General features: G+C 33.3%; 1 protein-coding gene across 1 annotated transcript in view; it reads left to right on the top strand.

Moving 5' to 3' along the window:
* LOC100271729 (uncharacterized) overlaps positions 1-17,303 on the top strand; it is a 66,805-nt gene extending 49,502 nt beyond the window's left edge. The window contains 7 exon segments of the mRNA XM_077989808.1: positions 1,774-1,845; positions 2,594-2,644; positions 4,202-4,273; positions 7,395-7,429; positions 8,964-9,035; positions 11,673-11,771; positions 15,329-17,303. Coding sequence (XP_077845934.1) covers positions 1,774-1,845; positions 2,594-2,644; positions 4,202-4,273; positions 7,395-7,429; positions 8,964-9,035; positions 11,673-11,736 — 366 coding nt within the window. The 3' untranslated portion in view covers positions 11,737-11,771; positions 15,329-17,303.
* The last annotated feature ends 326 nt before the right edge of the window (positions 17,304-17,629 follow it).

Here is a 17,629-nt window from a genome sequence, read left to right as displayed (position 1 = left end):
CTTCTTGATTTTTTTCCATGTCATATGTGCCCTACCAGTGTTTTTAAATCATTAGTTGGGCAGATCACAAGTTCAGGAGATCGAGACCTTCCTGGCTAACCCTGTGAATCCCCGTCTGTACTGAAAATACAAACACCAATTTAGGTGAGAGTGGTGGTGGGCACCTGTAGTCCCAGCTACTCCAGAGGCCGACGTGGGAGAATGGTGTGAACCCAGGAGGCACAGCTTACAGTGAGCCAAGATGGCACCACTGCACTCCAGTCTGGGTGATAGAGTGAGAATCTGTCTTAAAAAAAAAAAAAATTCCTTCTTTATATTAATGTGTTATGTTTTGTTACTTTTTTTTTAACCCAATTATAAACTCCCATGGGAGCAACAGTGCCTTTCTCTCTCTCTGGGTTTTGGATGCTTCAGCAATGGCTGGTCCACATAATGATCAGTGTTCAGTTACTTGTTGATGGACTATATAATCCAAGAAAGGTAGTATTAATGTGGCTTTAGAATGAGCATGTATCTGCCTGGGATCTCCCTCTGACTTTATGAGCCATAAAAAAAAATTTTGTTGAACTGAAACAGAAATATTTTGTTATTAATTACTCATATATAAGAATAGGAACAAAAAATAAGAGTATTACCTCTAAAACATCTGAACTGCTTTCCTCCCATGTAGCTAATTCCAAAAATATTTGGAAGCAGCTATCCTTATGCGTCTGCCTAGTTTATTCTTCTCTGAGTTTACAATTCACCTAGTTATTCTTTACTTGAGATGATTTCCAGATGCCTCCTCATATAGGTTGCTGAATTCTGGATATATTGTGGTTCTGGAATGGGTAGATTTCTGATGTGTTTTACTGTATCTATAAATCCCATGAGTTTCTGGCATCTAATTTCTCTCATCCTGGCTACTTTGATATTTAAAGAAGGGTTTGACATACTCTGTCACTTACTGGCGGTAAATAACGTTTAGTTTCTTCTTAGTTCATTTTATTATGTCTTAGTTTAAAAGACATTTTCTTTGATGGAAAATAAGTAACAAAATAGTAGTGAAATAGTTCTTCAGTGTCTTACGTGTTGACATTTTCCATGTAATGGAATAATGTAGGGGTATACCTCTGCTTTTTTTTGCCTTCTCTGAACGATGACTAGAAAAAAAGCCCTACTTGTTGCTCACATTCTGTGTGAGCCATTAATGAATTAGGTGTATTCAAGTATGCTGCTACCTATATGTTTTCAATCAGTAAGTATTTATTGAAACATAGAAGACATTATACTGTCTCTTTTCACTTTTGGATTATATACTGACGTTAGTTTTTCCAAATGAAATACAGAAAATGCCATAACATCTGTAGAAGAACTTCATATTGTCCTATAATATTGTCAAATACAAAACAGTCTAGAAGTATTTTGACAAAGAAGTAGCAAATGTATTAATTTAAGTTACATTGAAATTGTCTTAATAGAGCCTTATCACCAGTAAAAGAAATAACTTCTGAGTGGGTTGAGGTATACACTATGAATAAGGTAAACTTTACCTGGTGTAGTAGTCACTTCTATGTCATTTGTTCTCCCTCTCTCCCAAAGGGTAGCAATTGACAGAGAATGTTTCTTTCTTCTTAACGACATTCATTCATTTAGAATTCTTCATAGTTGTTAATAGAAAAATAATTAATATTTTAAAGTTCATATTTTTGTTATATTGGAAATGATATTTCTTTCTAATTAAAAGAATGTTTTACCATATTCATTCTTTCTTTCTGTGAAATTTATTTTCAGGCATATCCTACTTACCGAAATTCATCATGGCAGGTCATCACTGGATATCACTTGCCTGTATATAATTATCAGGTAACTAACTGAAGAGAGTGCAAAATGTTTTAGTTTCAGATACTATGTAGGCCTTCAAGTTGTTTATACAAATTGCCTGAATATTTTGTAATTTTAAACTAGTGAAATGTACTTGAAATTTAAGAAAACACTTTGAATAAGTGTAATGAAGACCTCTGTATTATTTAGAAGTGAGGAAATAATATTTTGACAGGAATATACTTGGCAATAACTTTTCGTAAAACAGTTTTCTGAGATTTGGTGTTCCACTCTTTATTTCAGCATGTATTTTTTCATCTTTTCTGTCAAAGGGCTGAAATATCCAGACTGATTTTCTTCAATTTTTTAGGGAGATACAGTGAAATCAAGTTTATTACCTAATTCTTGTAGCACATAATTCTAATCATATTTTTATTTTAGCTTTTTGCTTCATGATAGTAGTTCTCTGGGTCTCTTTTCAACGATACAAATATATCTGTGACATACAATCATGTATGTGGTAATAAATTCAAAGAACTCATATCTTTGAGAGTTCCATAATGTCGTCTCCAGAAAATTTGGAAAAACCACGAGGTTTTATTTATAGAAGTGACAACAAGGATGTCAGGATTAGACATCTAAAGTACTTCTTTTTTCCATTCTGTTTCTTTTCTTATAATAACAAAGGAGCCATCACGATAAGTACTTAAATATTAGGTATCTGATGTGTTTTTGAAAATGTGTAGGAATATTTGAATAACTTTGGTTTCCTTTTTTTTTTTTTTTTAAGATTCCACTACGTTGGCCTGTTGGGGAGCAAAGGAGTTATGTTGTACCTCTGGTAAAGCAAATTAGTGAAATGTATACTTCCTCTTCTTTTTTGATTTTTTTCCATGTCACATATGCCTATTAATTTTTTTAAATAGTTCTTTATATTAATGTGTTACAATTTTAACCCAACTGTAAACTCCCATGGGAGCAACAGTGCCTTATTCTCTCAGGATTTTGTGTGCTTAAGCAATGGCTTATCCACATAATGATAAGTGTTCAGTTACTTGTTGATAGACTGTATAATCAAAGAAAGGTAGACCTAATGTGCCTTTATCAAAGAAAGGTAGTATTAATTTGGCTTTAGAATAACATGTATCTGATTAGAATCTGCATCTGGATTTACCAACCATAAAAAATTTGATAAAGAAATTTGCAATGTTTTTCTGTTAATTACTCTTAAATAAGGATTAAAAAGTGTATTACCTCTGGAACAACCGCGTTGCTTTTCCCCAAATAACTAGTTCCTAAAGTATTTGAAAGCAGCTCTCCTTATGGTCTGTCTGCCTACTTTATTCTTCTCTAAGTTTAGCAATTCATCTAGCTATTCTTTATGTGAAATGATTTCCAGATGCTTCCTAATGTAAATTGCTGACTTCTGGATATATTCTGGTTCTGGAATGGGTAGATTTCTGATATGGTTTAACATATCTATAAATCCCATGATTTTCTGGCATCTAATTTCCCTGATCCCTGTTACTTTGCTATTTAAAGAAGGATTTAACATACTCTTATCACTTATTGGTGATAAATAATGTTTATTTTCTTCATAGTTCATTTTATTTATGTCCTAGTTTAGAAGACATTTTCTGTGATGGAAAATAAAGTAACACAATAGTAGTGAAATAGTTCTTGGTGTGTCTCACTTGTTGACAGTTCACGTACTTGAAACGTGTAGGGTATACCTCTTCTTCTTTTTCCTTCTCTGAACAATGGCTAGAAAAGAGGCCCTACTTGTTTCTAACATTTACTATGAGCCATTTTTGAATCTGGGTGTATTCATGTGTGCTGCTACCTATATGTTTTCAAACAGTAAGTATTTATTGAAACATAGAAGACATTATACTGTCTCTTTTCCAGTATTAGATTGTATACTGCACTTAGTTTTTCGAAATGAAGTACAGAAAAAGCTGTAACATCTCTAGAACTACATATTACCCTATAATATTGTCAAATACAAAACAGTCTAGAAGTATTTTTACAGGCAAATAGCAAATGTATTAATTTAACTTAAACTGAAATCTGTCTTATTACAGCCTTATCATCAGTGTAAGAAATAATTTCTGAGTAGACATAAGGACACAGTATAAGTAAAGCAAACTTACCCTGGTGAAATACTCAACTCTTTTGTCATTTGACTGTTCCCCCTCCACACCCAAGGGTAGAACTTGACAGAAAATCTTTCTTTCTTCATCAGTCAATCATTTACAATTCTGCATTGTTGTACATAGAAAAATAACTAGTATTTCAAATTTTTCATATTTTTGTTATGTTGGGATTGATATTTCTTTCTAATTAAAAAAAATGATTTACCATGTTAATTCATTCTTTCTGTGTAATTGATTTTCAGGCATATCCTACTTATCCAGATCCACCAGTTCAGGTCATCACTGGACATCAGTTGCCTGTATATAATTATCAGGTAACGTAAGAGGGAGTAAAATGATTTGCTTTCAGATATTATTGAGGCCTTTAACTTGTTTATACAAATTGCCTGAATAGTTGGTCATTTTAAACTAGTGAAGTGTGCATAAAATTTAAGAAACACTTGGCATTAGTCTGGAATGAAGACCTCTGTATTATTTAGAAGTAATGGAGTAATGTTTTGACAGGAATATACTTGGCAATAACTTTTCTGTAGAACTGTTTTCTGAGATTTGGTGTCCCCTTCTTTATATCAGAATGTGGTTTTCATCATTACTGTCAAATAGCTGGATGAAATATCCATACTGACTTTCATGAATTTTTTAGGGAGATAGAGTGAAATGAAATTACCACCCGCTTTTTGGAGCACAGCATTCCAATTATATTTTTATTTTAGTTGGCTGTTTCATGATGGTAGTTCTCTGGATCTCTGTTTATAGATATGACTATCTATGACCCATAATTATATCTATGGTAATTAACAGAAAGAACTAGTATCTTTGAGATTTCCACAGCGCCAACTCCAGAAAATTGGGAAAAATGGGAGGTTTCATGTATGTGAGTTACAAGAACGTCAGGGACTAGAAACACAAAGTATTTAACGTTTTTCGATTCTGTTACTTCTTTTAAAAAAAGGAGATAGCAGAATAAGTACTTCAATATTGTATGTCTCATGTGTTTTTGAAAATGTGTAGGAATAATTTAATAGTTTTGGTTTCTTTTTTTTTTAAGATGCCACCACAGTGGCCTGTTGGGGAGCAAAGGGGTTATGTTGTACTTGAGGTTAAGTGAATTAGCCAAACATACACTCCCTGTTCATTCTTGCTTTTTTTCTGTGTCATATATGCCTATAAATATTTTTAAGTGGTTCTTCATATTGTTGTTTTATTTTATTTTATTTTTTTACTTTCTTGTTAACCCAATTATAAACTCTAGAGGGAGCAACAGTGCCTTTTTCTCTCTCAGGTTTTTGTGTAGTTAAGCAATGGCTGGTCCACATGATGATAGACTATATAATCTAAGAAAGGTAGTAGTAATGTGGCTTGAGAATTAATATGTATCCCTCTAGAATCTCCGTCTGGCTTTACCAGCAATAAAAAATTTCTTGAAGAGAAACAGAAATGTGTTGCTGTTAATTACTCTTAAATAAGAGTAGGAATAAACAAGAGTATTACCTCTAAATCACCTGAGCTGCTTTCCCTCCATATAACCAGTTCCTAAAGTGAATAAAAGCAGCTCTCCTTTTTGTCTGCCTACTTTATTCTTCTCTAAGGTTAGCAAGTCATCTAGATATCCTTTATTTTAAGTGATTTCCAGATGCCTCCTCATATAAATTGCTGACTTCTGGGTATATTCTGCTTCTGGAATGGGTAGACTTCTCATGTGGTTTAGTATATATCTGTAAATCCTATAAGTTTCTGGCATCTAATTTCTCTGATCCTGGTTACGTTGATACTTAAAGTAGGATTTGACATACTCTGTCACTTATTGGTGATAAATAACGTTTATATTCTTCTTAGTTCATTTTATATATGTCTTAGTTTAAAAGATATTTTCTTTGATGGAAAATACAGTAACAGAATAGTAGTGAAATAGTTCTTCAGTGTCTCTTATTTGTTGACGTTTTCCATGTACTTGAAACGTGTAGGGTATACCTCTGTTGCTTTTTCGTTCTGTGAACGAAGGCTAGAAAAAAAAGCCCTACTTGTTTCTAACATTTACTGTGAGCTATTATTGAATCTGGGTGTATTCATGTATGCTACTACCTACATATTTTCAAACAAGAAGTATTTATTGAAACATACAAGATACTGTACTATGTCTACTCTGGTTACGGATTATATACTGCACTTAGTTTTTCGAAATGAAGTACAGAAAAAGCTATAACATCTGTAAAACTAAATATTACCCTATAATGTCTAATACAAAACAGTCTAGAAGTATCTTTACAGGGAAATAGCAAATGTATTTATCTAACTTACATTGAAATCTGTCTTAATGGAGTATTATTGCCAGTGAAAGAAATAACTTCTGGGTGTGAATTAGTACACAGTATAAATAAACTTGGCCTGGTGAAATAGTCACTACTTTGTCATTTGTTCCCCCACCCAAAATGTAGCACTTAACAGAGAATATTTTTCTTCATAAAGTCAGTCATTCCTTTAGAATTCTGCATTATTGTATATAGAAAAACAATATTTTAAAGTTTTTCATGTTGTGATATTGGCAATGATATTTCTAATTTTAAAAAAATGGTTTATCGTATTCATTCTTTCTATAAACTTTATTTTCAGGCATTTCCTACTTATCCAAATTCACCAGTTCAGTCACCACTGGATATCAGTTGCCTGTGTATAATTATCAAGTAATGTAGGAGAGAGTAAAGTGATTTGCTTTCAGATATTGTTGAGGCCATTAACTTGTTTATACAAATTTCCTGAATAGTTTGTCATTTTAAACTCATGAAATATACCTATAATTTAGGAAAACATTTAGAATTAGTCTAGAATGAAGACCTCTGTATTACTTAGCCGTAATGGAGTATTTTGACAGAAATATACTTGGCAATAACTTTTCTGTAGAACAGTTTTTTGAGATTTGGTGTCCTTCTATATTTCAGCATGTAGTATTCACCTTTCCTGTCGAATAGCTGAATGAAACATCCAGCCCGACTTTCATGAATTTTTTAGGGATATAGAGTGAATAAAATTATTACCCAATTCTTAGAGCACAAAATTCAAATTATATTTATTTTCATTTTAGCAGGCTGCTAAAATGCTAAAACAACGATAGTTGTTCTCTGGTTCTCTTTTCATAGATATGACTGTATCTGTGACCAATAATCATATCCATTATAATAAATTCAAAAAACTAACATATTTGAGATTTCCACAATGCCAAAATCCAAAAAATTGAGGAAATAGGTTTTATATGTGGAAGTAGCAACACGAGTGTCAGGGATTAAAACCATAAAGTATTTCTTTTTTCCATTCTGTTTCTTTTATTATAATAATAATAAAGGAGTCAGCATAAGTACCTCAATATTATGTATCTCATGTGTTTTTGAAAATGTGTAGGAATATTTGAATAATTTTGGTTTCCTTTTTTTTGTTTTTAAGATGCCACCACAGTGGCCTGTTGGAGATCAAAGGAGGTAAGTTTGTCCTCTGGTAAAGTGAAGTAGTCTACCGTGTACTTCCTGTTGTTTCTTGATTATTTTCCATAACATATATGCCTATAAATATTTTAAGTGGTTCTTCATATTAATGTTTTGTTGCTTTCTTTTTAACCCAATTATAATCTCCCAGGGACACCACAGTGCCTTTTTCTCTCTCGGGTTTTAGTGTGCTTAAGCAGTGGCTGTCCACATAGTAAGTGTTCAGTTACTTGTTGATAGAGTGAGTAATCTAAGAAAGGTAGTATTAATGTTACTTTAGAATTAGCATCTGCCTAGAATCTGCCTCTGGCTTTACCAGCCGCAAAAAAAAAAAAAAAAAAAAAAATTGAAGAGAAATGGAAATGTTTTGCTGTTAATTATTCTTAAATAAGAATACAAATAAAAAGGAGTATTACCTCTAAAACACCCAAGCTGCTTTCCCCACTTATAACTAGTTGCAAAAATATTTGAAAGCGGCTGTTCTTACGTTTCTGCCTAGTTTATTGTTCTCTAAGGTTAGCAGTTCATCTAGCTCTTCTTTACTTGCAGTGATTTCCAGATGACTGCTCATGTAAACTGCTGGATAAATTCTGGTTCTGAAATATGTAGATTTCTGATGTGTTTTACTATACATATAAATCCTGTGAATTTTTGGCATCTGATTTCTCTGATCCTGGTAATTTTGATAATTAAAGTAAGATTTGACATACTCTATCACTTACTGGTGATAAATAATGTTTATTTTCTTCTTAGTTCATTTTATTTATGTCTTAGTTTAAAAGACATTTTCTTTGATGGAAAATAAAGTAACAAAATAGTAGTGAAATAGTTCTTCAGTGTCTCTCATTTGTTGGCATTTTTCATGTACTTGAAACATGTAGGGTATACCTCCTCTTCTTTTTCCTTCTCTAAACAATGGCTAGGAAAACAGCCCTCCTTGTTTCTGACATTCACAGTGAGCCAATACATGGTGAATCCGGGTGTATTCATGTATGCTGCTACCTATATGTTTTCAAACAATAAGTATTTATTGAAATATGTAAGACGTTGTACTGCCTCTTCTCCAGTTTTGGATTATATACTCCCCTTAGTTTTTCAAAATGAGGTACCAAAAAAACCATAATATCTATAGGAGAACTACATATTAACCTATAATACTGTCAAACACAAAACTGTCTGGAAGTATATTGACAAATAAATAGCAAATCTATCTTAATGGAACCTTATCACCAGTGTAAGAAATAACTTTTGGGTGGGAATAAGTACACAGTAAGGTAAACTTTGCCTGGTGAAATGGTCACTACTTTGTAATTTGTCTGTTCCCCCGCGCCACCCAACGGGACTTAGCACTTGACAGAGAATGTTTCTTTTTTCCTAAAGTCATTCATTTAGAATTCTGCATTGTTGTATATAGAAAAGTAAGAAATATTTTCAAGTTTTTCATTTTTTTTATATTGGGAATAATATTTCTTTCTAATTTAAAAAAATGTTTTACCGTATTAATTAATTCTTTCTGTAAACTTACTTTTAGGCGTATCCTACTTATCCAGGTTCACCAGGTCAGATCATCACTGGATATCAGTTGCCTGTATATAATCATCAGGTAATTGAAGAGGGAATAAAATGTTTTACTTTCAGATATTATTGAGGCCTTTAACTTGTTTATACAAATTGCCTGGATAGTCATTTTAATCTAGAGGAATGTACCTAAAATTTAAGAAAATACTTAGAATTGGTCTGTAGTGAAGACCTCTGTATTATTTAGAAGTAATGGAATAACTATACTTAGCAATGACTTTTCTGTAGAACAGTTTCCTGAGATTTGGTGTCCCCATCTGTATTTCAGCATCTATTTTTTTGTGTGTTTGCTATCAAATAGCTGAAATATCCAAACTGAGTTTCATAATTTTTTTTTAGGGAGATAGAGTGAAATAAAATTATTACCCCATTCTTAGAGCACAGAATTACAGTTTTTTATTATTTTAACTGGCTGCTTGAGGATAATAGTTCTCTGGGCCTCTTTTCATAGATATGACTGTATCTGTGACCCATAATCATGTCTATAGTAATAAATAATAAATTGAAAGAACTAGTATCTTTGAGATTTCCACAATGCCAACTCCAGAAAATTGGGAAAGCGGTGAGGTTTTATATACAGAAGTAACAACAAAAACATGAGGGAATAGAAACAAAGTACTTCTTTTTCCTACTCTTCGCCTCTTTCATTTTAATAACAAAGGAGCCAACATGATAAGTGCTTCAATATTGTATATCTCATGTGTTTTTCAAAACGTGTAGGAATATATGAATAATTTTGTTTTCCTTTTTTTTTTTTAAGATGCCATCACAGTGGCCTGTTGAATAGCAAAAGGGGTTATTGAGTAAAGTGAATTAGTGAAACATACTTCATCTTTCTTGAATTTTTTTTCTATTTCATATATGCCTATAGATATTTTTAAATGGTGCCTTATATTAATGTTTTACATTTTGTTACCTTGTTTTTAACCCAGTTGTAAACTCCCATGGAGCAACAGTGCCTTTTTCTCTCTCAGATTTTTGTGTGCTGAAACAATGGCTGGTCCACATATCTGATAAGTGTTCAGTTACTTGTTGATAGATGATATAATCCAGGAATAGTAGTGTTAATGTGGCTTTAGAATTGGCATGTATCTGCCTAGAATATGCCTCTGGCTTTACCAGCCATAAAAAATTTGTTGAAGAGAAACAAATGTTTTGCTGCTAATTACTCATAAGAATAGTAATGAAACCAAAAGTATTACCTCTAACACACCAGAGCTGCTGTCTTGCATCACAATTGGATATTTGAAGGGTATAATAAGTGCTAAAATTCTCAAACACTCCCTTACTGCATTCGTTTCTTATAGTCCTTCTAGTTCTGATTATGTTGATTTCTGGAAGACATTTTAAAACAAAAGGCTGCCTTAATGTATTTCAACTTTTCATTTAAAACAAGATTTCTGAAGTAATACAATTGAATTTCAACACAGCCTACATTGAAACTTTTGATACCAGCTCACCTTTTTGAAGAATAAATAAGTGGCTTTTAAAAGTTTCATGTATCTGTTTAATTATATTTCATTATTTTAAATATAGGCTTAATCAGCTCTTTATTATCACTGTAGTAAAGTTGATACAGGAGGTGATGTTGTGCCAAATGAATGCTTAATTCATGAAACTACTACACCCTCTGGAAATGGCCCACAAAAGGGAAACATCTATTCTGCTCCTCAAAAGAAGAATTAGTATGAATTTTGTTTCCCTTTTCTTTTACAACAATTTTCATCTTAAGCAGTGGAAAATATTTATGGCATGCTCTCCATAACGTGTGGCAGAAGTTCCCAACAGTGAAGTCAGTAGTAATTATTCAAATATTGAAATAGACAGGGTTGTTTTTTCATTTTATCATTACTGCAAATTTCTGTAATAACAATACTGTCACTCTTGCATCACGTAAGTTCTGTTAAATAGGTGAGAGTGTGGAAGTAGTTGATGTGCTGGTAATATGTATAATACTGAAGAAGTCCCAATGGAATGTAAATTCCTTGATTTGATACCTGATTTAAAAATGCAAATAAATATTAAAACATAATGTTACAGTATAATTGTCAGGTTTTGTCCTGAGTATTTTTTCTTGAAACATTGGAGTTCAATTAGGGATTTAAAAAATTGGGCTTTTTAAACCAGTATTCTGTCACTAAAGTTCTAAAGTAATTCTTTGATTTGTCAGAAAACTACACACTGAGTGATGTGTGGTAACAACTGTGAATCTCATTTTTATGAATGTCTTTTTTTTTTTTTTGAGATGGAGTCTCACAGTGTTGCCCAGGCTGAAAGTGCAGTGGTGTGATATCGGATCACTGCGACTTCTGTCTCCTGGGTTCAAGCAGTTCTCCCTGCCTCAGCCTCCTGAGTAGATGGGATTACGGATGTCCGCCACCACACCCAGCTAATTTTTAGTAGAGATGGGGTTTAGTAGAGACAGGGTTTTGCCATGTTGGCCAGGCTGGTCTTGAACTCCTGATCTCAAGTGGTCAGTCCGCCTCGACCTCACAAAGTTCTGGGATTACAGGCATGAGTTACTGCTCAGAGCCTCTTTTAGCTTTTTTTTTTTTTTTTTTGCATTTCTTTAGAAATAAACTAATATGTTCATTAAACCATCAAAAAAATAAAAGTGAGTGAAAGAGTTATCTTTATATTACTGAAAACTTCTATGTTTCAGAAATCTGTGGACCGAAGCATACAAACGGTGGTATCTTGTCTGTTTAATCAAGAGAACAGACTGATAAATTCTGTTGTTACTCAGGATGACTACTTCAAGGTATGAAAGGAGCAGTATGCATAATTTAAAAGCACCTGTTAGCCTTAAACTGTTTTCCTGTGGTGTATGTATTTTGAGATTTCTTAGAGCATTTAATTGAACTGTTGGCATTTGATTGTAACCCAGTAAACCAGAGTGGGTTTTACCTGGAGTGCATTTTCTGCTGCCGAACCTTGATACAGTGTAGTGACATTTAGGGAAGAATCTTGCAGCAGAAATTTGTGACTGCAAGGGTTTACTAGAGAAGAGGGTTAATTGACTGCCTTGACGAAATAGTAAAAGAAAATTTTAGATACAGAAAGCAGATCTTGTCCAGGTGCAGCCTGTAATCCCAGCACTTTTGGGGGCTGAGGTGGATGGATTGCTTGAGCTCAGGAGTTCAAGACCACCCTGGGTAACATGGCAAACCCTATCTCTACAAAAAATACAAAAATTAGCCAGTTGTGATGGTACATGCCTGTAGTCCCAACTACTCCAGAGGAGGCTGAGATAGGAGGATCGCTTGAGCCTGGGAAGTTGAGGCTGCATTGAGCCATGATCGTGCCATTGTACTCCAGCCTGGGCAACAGAGTGAGAGACCTTGTCTCAAAAAAAAAAAAAAAAAAAAGACGAAGAAGTAGAACTTAATGCATACATATTGAACTAAAGAAAAGAAATGGTTTACTCAGATGATACACCTGAACAGTGTGAAGGGATAAAGTGAAGCAGTAAAAAGTTGAGTAAAAAGAAGTATAGGTTGATTCAGAGTTGGTGAATTAGAAGAGAATGTGGCTAGTTGAATTCCAGAAAGATCTGATTTCTGATCCCACTTTCTATGTTGAGTAGATAAATCTTATTAAATCTCCAGTTTTTACAACTCTAAAATGAGAAGGTACAGTACTAAAGGTTTCTGGGTACTTGTAGTTCTAAGTCTATGAATATGAAAAGGAACTAACTTGGTCAGTCCAATGGGAAAGAAATATTCTGGTTAATAAAGGGAAGGTGTTTTTTAAATAATAGATTTATTGAAATAATATGAGAAATACAATTTACCTACTTAAAGTGTGCCCTTCACTGTTTTTTCATATATTTGAAGTTGTGCAGCCATGACCACAATCATTTTCAGAATATTTAAATCACCCCAAAAATCACACGCCTACCTTAGCAGTCACCTGCCATTTTCCTGGAACTCGTGTATCCCTAGGCAACCACTAATTTACTTTCTTTCTGTAAGGATTATCCTCTCCTGGACTTTCATGTATATGGAATCATATATAATGTGGCCTTTTGTGACTGGATTTTTTCACTCAGCATAATGTTTTCACGGTTCATCAATATTCTAGCATGTATCAGAACTTCACTTTTTTATTTATAGATACTTCCTCATTCTGTTCATCCATTCATCTGTTAAAGACATTTGGATTATTTCCACTTTTTAGCTGTTATAAATAATGCTGTGAACATTCATGTACAAGTTATTGTGTGGATGGATGTTCTTATTTCTCTTGCATATACACTTGGGAATGGAATTGCTAAGTCATGTTTAACCTTTAGTGGAACTGCCAGATTTGTCAAAACTGGCTACACAGTTGACATACAAAAGGAATGTTTAACCATTACTTTGTGCCTTAAAACAGAACTAGCTTTTTTTTTCCCCCCATCTGTGACTGGATATAGGATGAAGCTCAGCCTTTTTAAAGGGTTATATTATTGATCTCCTGTATAATGTAGAAGAGTAGAGCCATATGGCAGCATTAAGTTCTTAACATCATTGCAACAGGGAGTAAACATATTTAAAGTTGACGTTGGTTCTCTTGTTGCTTCATTCTACAATTTAGAAAAGAAAGAACTGGAATTGTAATCAGCTTACCTTGCCCAAAGTTCTAATGATTACATTGGTGTCTACAGTACTACTTAAATGATTTTCAAAGCAGAAGATAATCTTTTTTTTTTTTTTTTGAGTTGACCTCGTTTGGTCACCTTGGCTGGAGTGCAGTGTCGCAATCACGACTTACTACAACCTCAATCTCCTTCACTCAAGGGATCCTTCTGCCTCAGCCTCCGAAATAGTTAGGACTACAGACATGCACCACCACACTTGGCTAGTTAATTTTTTTTTTTTTTTTTTTTTGAGACAGCACCATCTCAGCTCACTGCAAGCTCCGCCTCCTGGGTTCATGCCATTCTCCTGCCTGCACCTTCCCAGTAGCTGGGACTACAGGCACATGACAGCACACCTGGCTAATTTTTTTGTATTTTTATTAGAGACAGGGTTTCACCTTGTTAGCCAGGATGGTCTCGATCTCCTGACCTTGTAATCCTCCTGCCTCGGCCTCCCAAAGTGCTGGGATTACAGGCATGAGCCACCACGCCCAGCCAAAAGATTTTTTTTTTTTATTTAAAAGAGAGAGCATCTTACCGTATTTCCCTGGCTTGTCGTGAACTCCAGGGCTCAAGTGATCCTTCTGCCTCAGCCTCCCAAAATGCTGGAATTACAGGTGTGAGCCACCATGCCCAGTCCAGAAAATATTTTTAAACTTGAGTTCTCACCCGGTGTTAGACAGAAGACTCCCTTTAAAACTTCAGAGTTTTCTGCTTATTTGGGAGAGGAATCAGAAGTTGGCATCCTGCAGTTGTCTGACATCTAGACCTACTTTGATTGACTACATGTTGTTGTATTGAATTAGAATGCCTGAGGTATTTTTGAATGTACTTAACAATTTCCGTAACTAATTTCACTCTTCGTTGTCTTAATTCTCTATCCCCTTCACAATCTTGTTTCCTACATGACCTCTGAAAATACATGTTGGTGACCAGTTTTCTAGATTTTAACCTAAATAGTGTATCACTGTTTTGTCAGATGAGGTAACTTCCAGAAACCACTTTTATTTATATGACAGTGAAACTGAAGTCTTAGAAAAAGGGCACAGTTAGCTTTATAGAAAAGGAAATACTATTATATTATTACTTGTTTGCTCATTCCCATTCCTCTGTGTAAGGCATCTCACTTCTCTCTGCACCGTAGGGAACATAGAGTGAAAAGAAAGTTTTGCATGTATTTTAAATTTTTATCTTCATTTCTAAATATGATATACCTTTATAGGTTAATGATATGTCTTAAAATGCCAAAAACGTACATATTTTAACCTAAAAACATGAAATTTCAGATTGGAGAACTGTTTGCAAGCTGTGGTTCCTATTAGATGCAGTTCAGTTAGTGAAAACAGTATTCTTTACAATTTCATTTTCTACAGCTGTCTTTGGGACATTACTGCAAAATTATTAACTAAGAAGTAAAAAAAAAAAAAATGACATTGAGTCTAAGTCCTGTTATTCCTGAGTTTACTGGGATTTATTATTGATTTCTTTTTTAACTAAACTGTTTAATAAAATTAGCCATCTTGGTATATTTATTATCCCAGTGTTCAAAAATCCTTCTCAAAAAGAATCATCTTTTTATCTCATTATTTGTAATGTTTAAACCCAAAACAAATGGTTTAAGTTTTGACAATTTTCAGATCCATGGTAGTCATCAGAAATTTTCGGTAAAATAAAATTACTATTTCTATGTTTTCCAGGTTAAAAGAGTGCATCACTTTAGAAGAAGCTGGGCAGTATTTAAATCTGTTTGATCTTCTCAGCTATCCAGTTTCATGGGAAGTTGCTGGTTTTGAATATTAAGCTGAAAGTTTTCCACTATTACAGAAATTCCGAATTTTGGTAAATCACACTGAAACTTCCTGTATAAGTTGTATTATTCAACTCTAGTTTAATCTTACATTGAAACTGTTCTTCATTAGATGTTTGTTTAGAACCTGGTTCTGTGTTGAATATATTGCAGAAAGTAAAAATAATTGAGACTGAAAGTAAATTAAGATTTATCTGCAAGGATTTTTAAAAAGTTGAAATTTGCATTTTAAGTGTTAAAAAGGAAATACTGATTTTCAAAAAAAAAAGTTTTTAAAACCGAATTTGAAAGACAAGAATTTTGATAGTCTGAATACAAGCATTTCATTTCTGCAAGTACCTGTGAACAGTACAGTATTTACAATATTGAGTTTTGCATTTATGATTTATCTAGAAATTTACCACAAAAGCAAAATTTTTAAAATGGTATTTTTAATTAGTGGCACTCAATATGTAGTTAGCTTTATTGAAGTTTTCTTATCTAAACCCAGTAAAACAGACTCCAAGCAAACAGTCCAATCAGTGAGTCATACATATGTTTATTAAAAATATTTTATCTTTTATCTAGAATCTACACATACGTATCTAATTTGATTGAGATAGTAATTAAGATAACTAAAATTCTGGGCCCAATTTTTTAAAGAATCCAAGACAAACTAAACTTTACTAACAAACTAAACTCTTTCTCAAGGAGTTACCATTCTTTTTTGTAAAAACATTGTTCTTTGAAATGCTAAACTTAATGACTATGTCTAATTGTGCAAAAACTGGTATTAAAGAATGCTGTAACTTCTTTATGTCACTCAAAGGTTAATCAGAGTATGCGAAAAAGAATTGTTTTTATAAAAACATTGAAGTATTAGTTATTTGCTATAGATTTTTATTTTTGTTTTTTAACCTGTTATATTTCCTTTTGTAAAGTAAAATATGTCCAGAAGAGTCAAAGTAGGTAGTTTTAATATTTCTAAACCACGAAAGTTGTTTAGTTATATATAACTATACCTGTATATGAAGTTTAGTAAGTATATCTTAAGAACGTGCTAGAATTCTTAACTGAGTAAGTTAACATTGTTTCTAGATTAGCAGGTGTCCTCATTTTACATTGTGACACACAGCTGGAGCCCCAGAGCTCTTTTGCTATACCCACAGTCTTGTTTTCCCCACCTCTTTTACTAGTCTTTTAGGAGGTTTGCTCTTAGAACTGGTGATCTAAAGAATGAAAGTAGCTGTATGAGCAGTTCAAGGGCCAAGCCCTGGAATGGTAGCCATGGGATATAATACCTTTCTAAGGGAAACAATTGTGTCTTTATCATTTTATCTGCCATGGACATGAGTTTAAAGTGGCTTTCTGGCCTTTCAATGGCTTCATCCCTAAAACATGGAGACTCTAAATTAATGTAGTTACTATGGGCCATATTACTAGCGCCCAATGGGGTCTATTTTTTCTCAAAATTTTCATTCTGAATCTGAAGGAAAGAGTCTTTTAACTTTAGAATTCCCAAGAGGGCTTTATTACACCTGAGAAATTGAAAGCACCATTTGTCCATTAAAAAATTATCTGTAGCTTTTTTAGTGCTTTGACATTCTGACATATATCATTCTGTGATTAAGTCTCCAGATTTCTATAAATGATACCTATATTCTAAAGAGCTAGTTGTAATTATTCCAATATGACCTTAAGGAAAAGTTAGGGAATAAATGTTTGCCTTTGTTGGAGTGAAGTATTTAAAAGAGTAAGATAAAAGTGATAAAGTCCTGAACCTTTCAAAATGGAAAATTAATTCTAAACTTAGAAATATGTTTCTGTTACCTATTGCTGATACTGTCTTTGCATAAATGAATAAAAATAAATTTTTTTCTTCAAAAGTGTTTTTTGAAGATTTCTGATGTAATAATCAGAAATTGTGGGGAGTTGGGTGGGAACTGTAACAGGGTTTAGATTTGTGTAACAAGGTTTAGATTCTTAAAATGCAAAAGGGTAAAGTTCAGTTTACTAATCTGGCAGAGTTAGCTTATAAAAGCAAATTTAGGTACAAAGATAAATTTAAGAGGTTCATCAATAGCAGTGTGAAGTAGGAGTGTTGACACATACATCTGACTCTGCTGTCTCATGGCTATTGTCCCCCTCATTTTGGACCCTATGAAACATGCTGTGTTTTTGTACACTTTGGACCTAGTCTCTACATAATTTA

The sequence above is a fragment of the Macaca mulatta genome, chromosome Y (genome assembly GCF_049350105.2).
Source record: "Macaca mulatta isolate MMU2019108-1 chromosome Y, T2T-MMU8v2.0, whole genome shotgun sequence".
Taxonomy (NCBI): domain Eukaryota; kingdom Metazoa; phylum Chordata; class Mammalia; order Primates; family Cercopithecidae; genus Macaca; species Macaca mulatta.
Note: the sequence above shows the minus strand (reverse complement) of the source record. Positions and strands in the feature narration are given on the sequence as shown.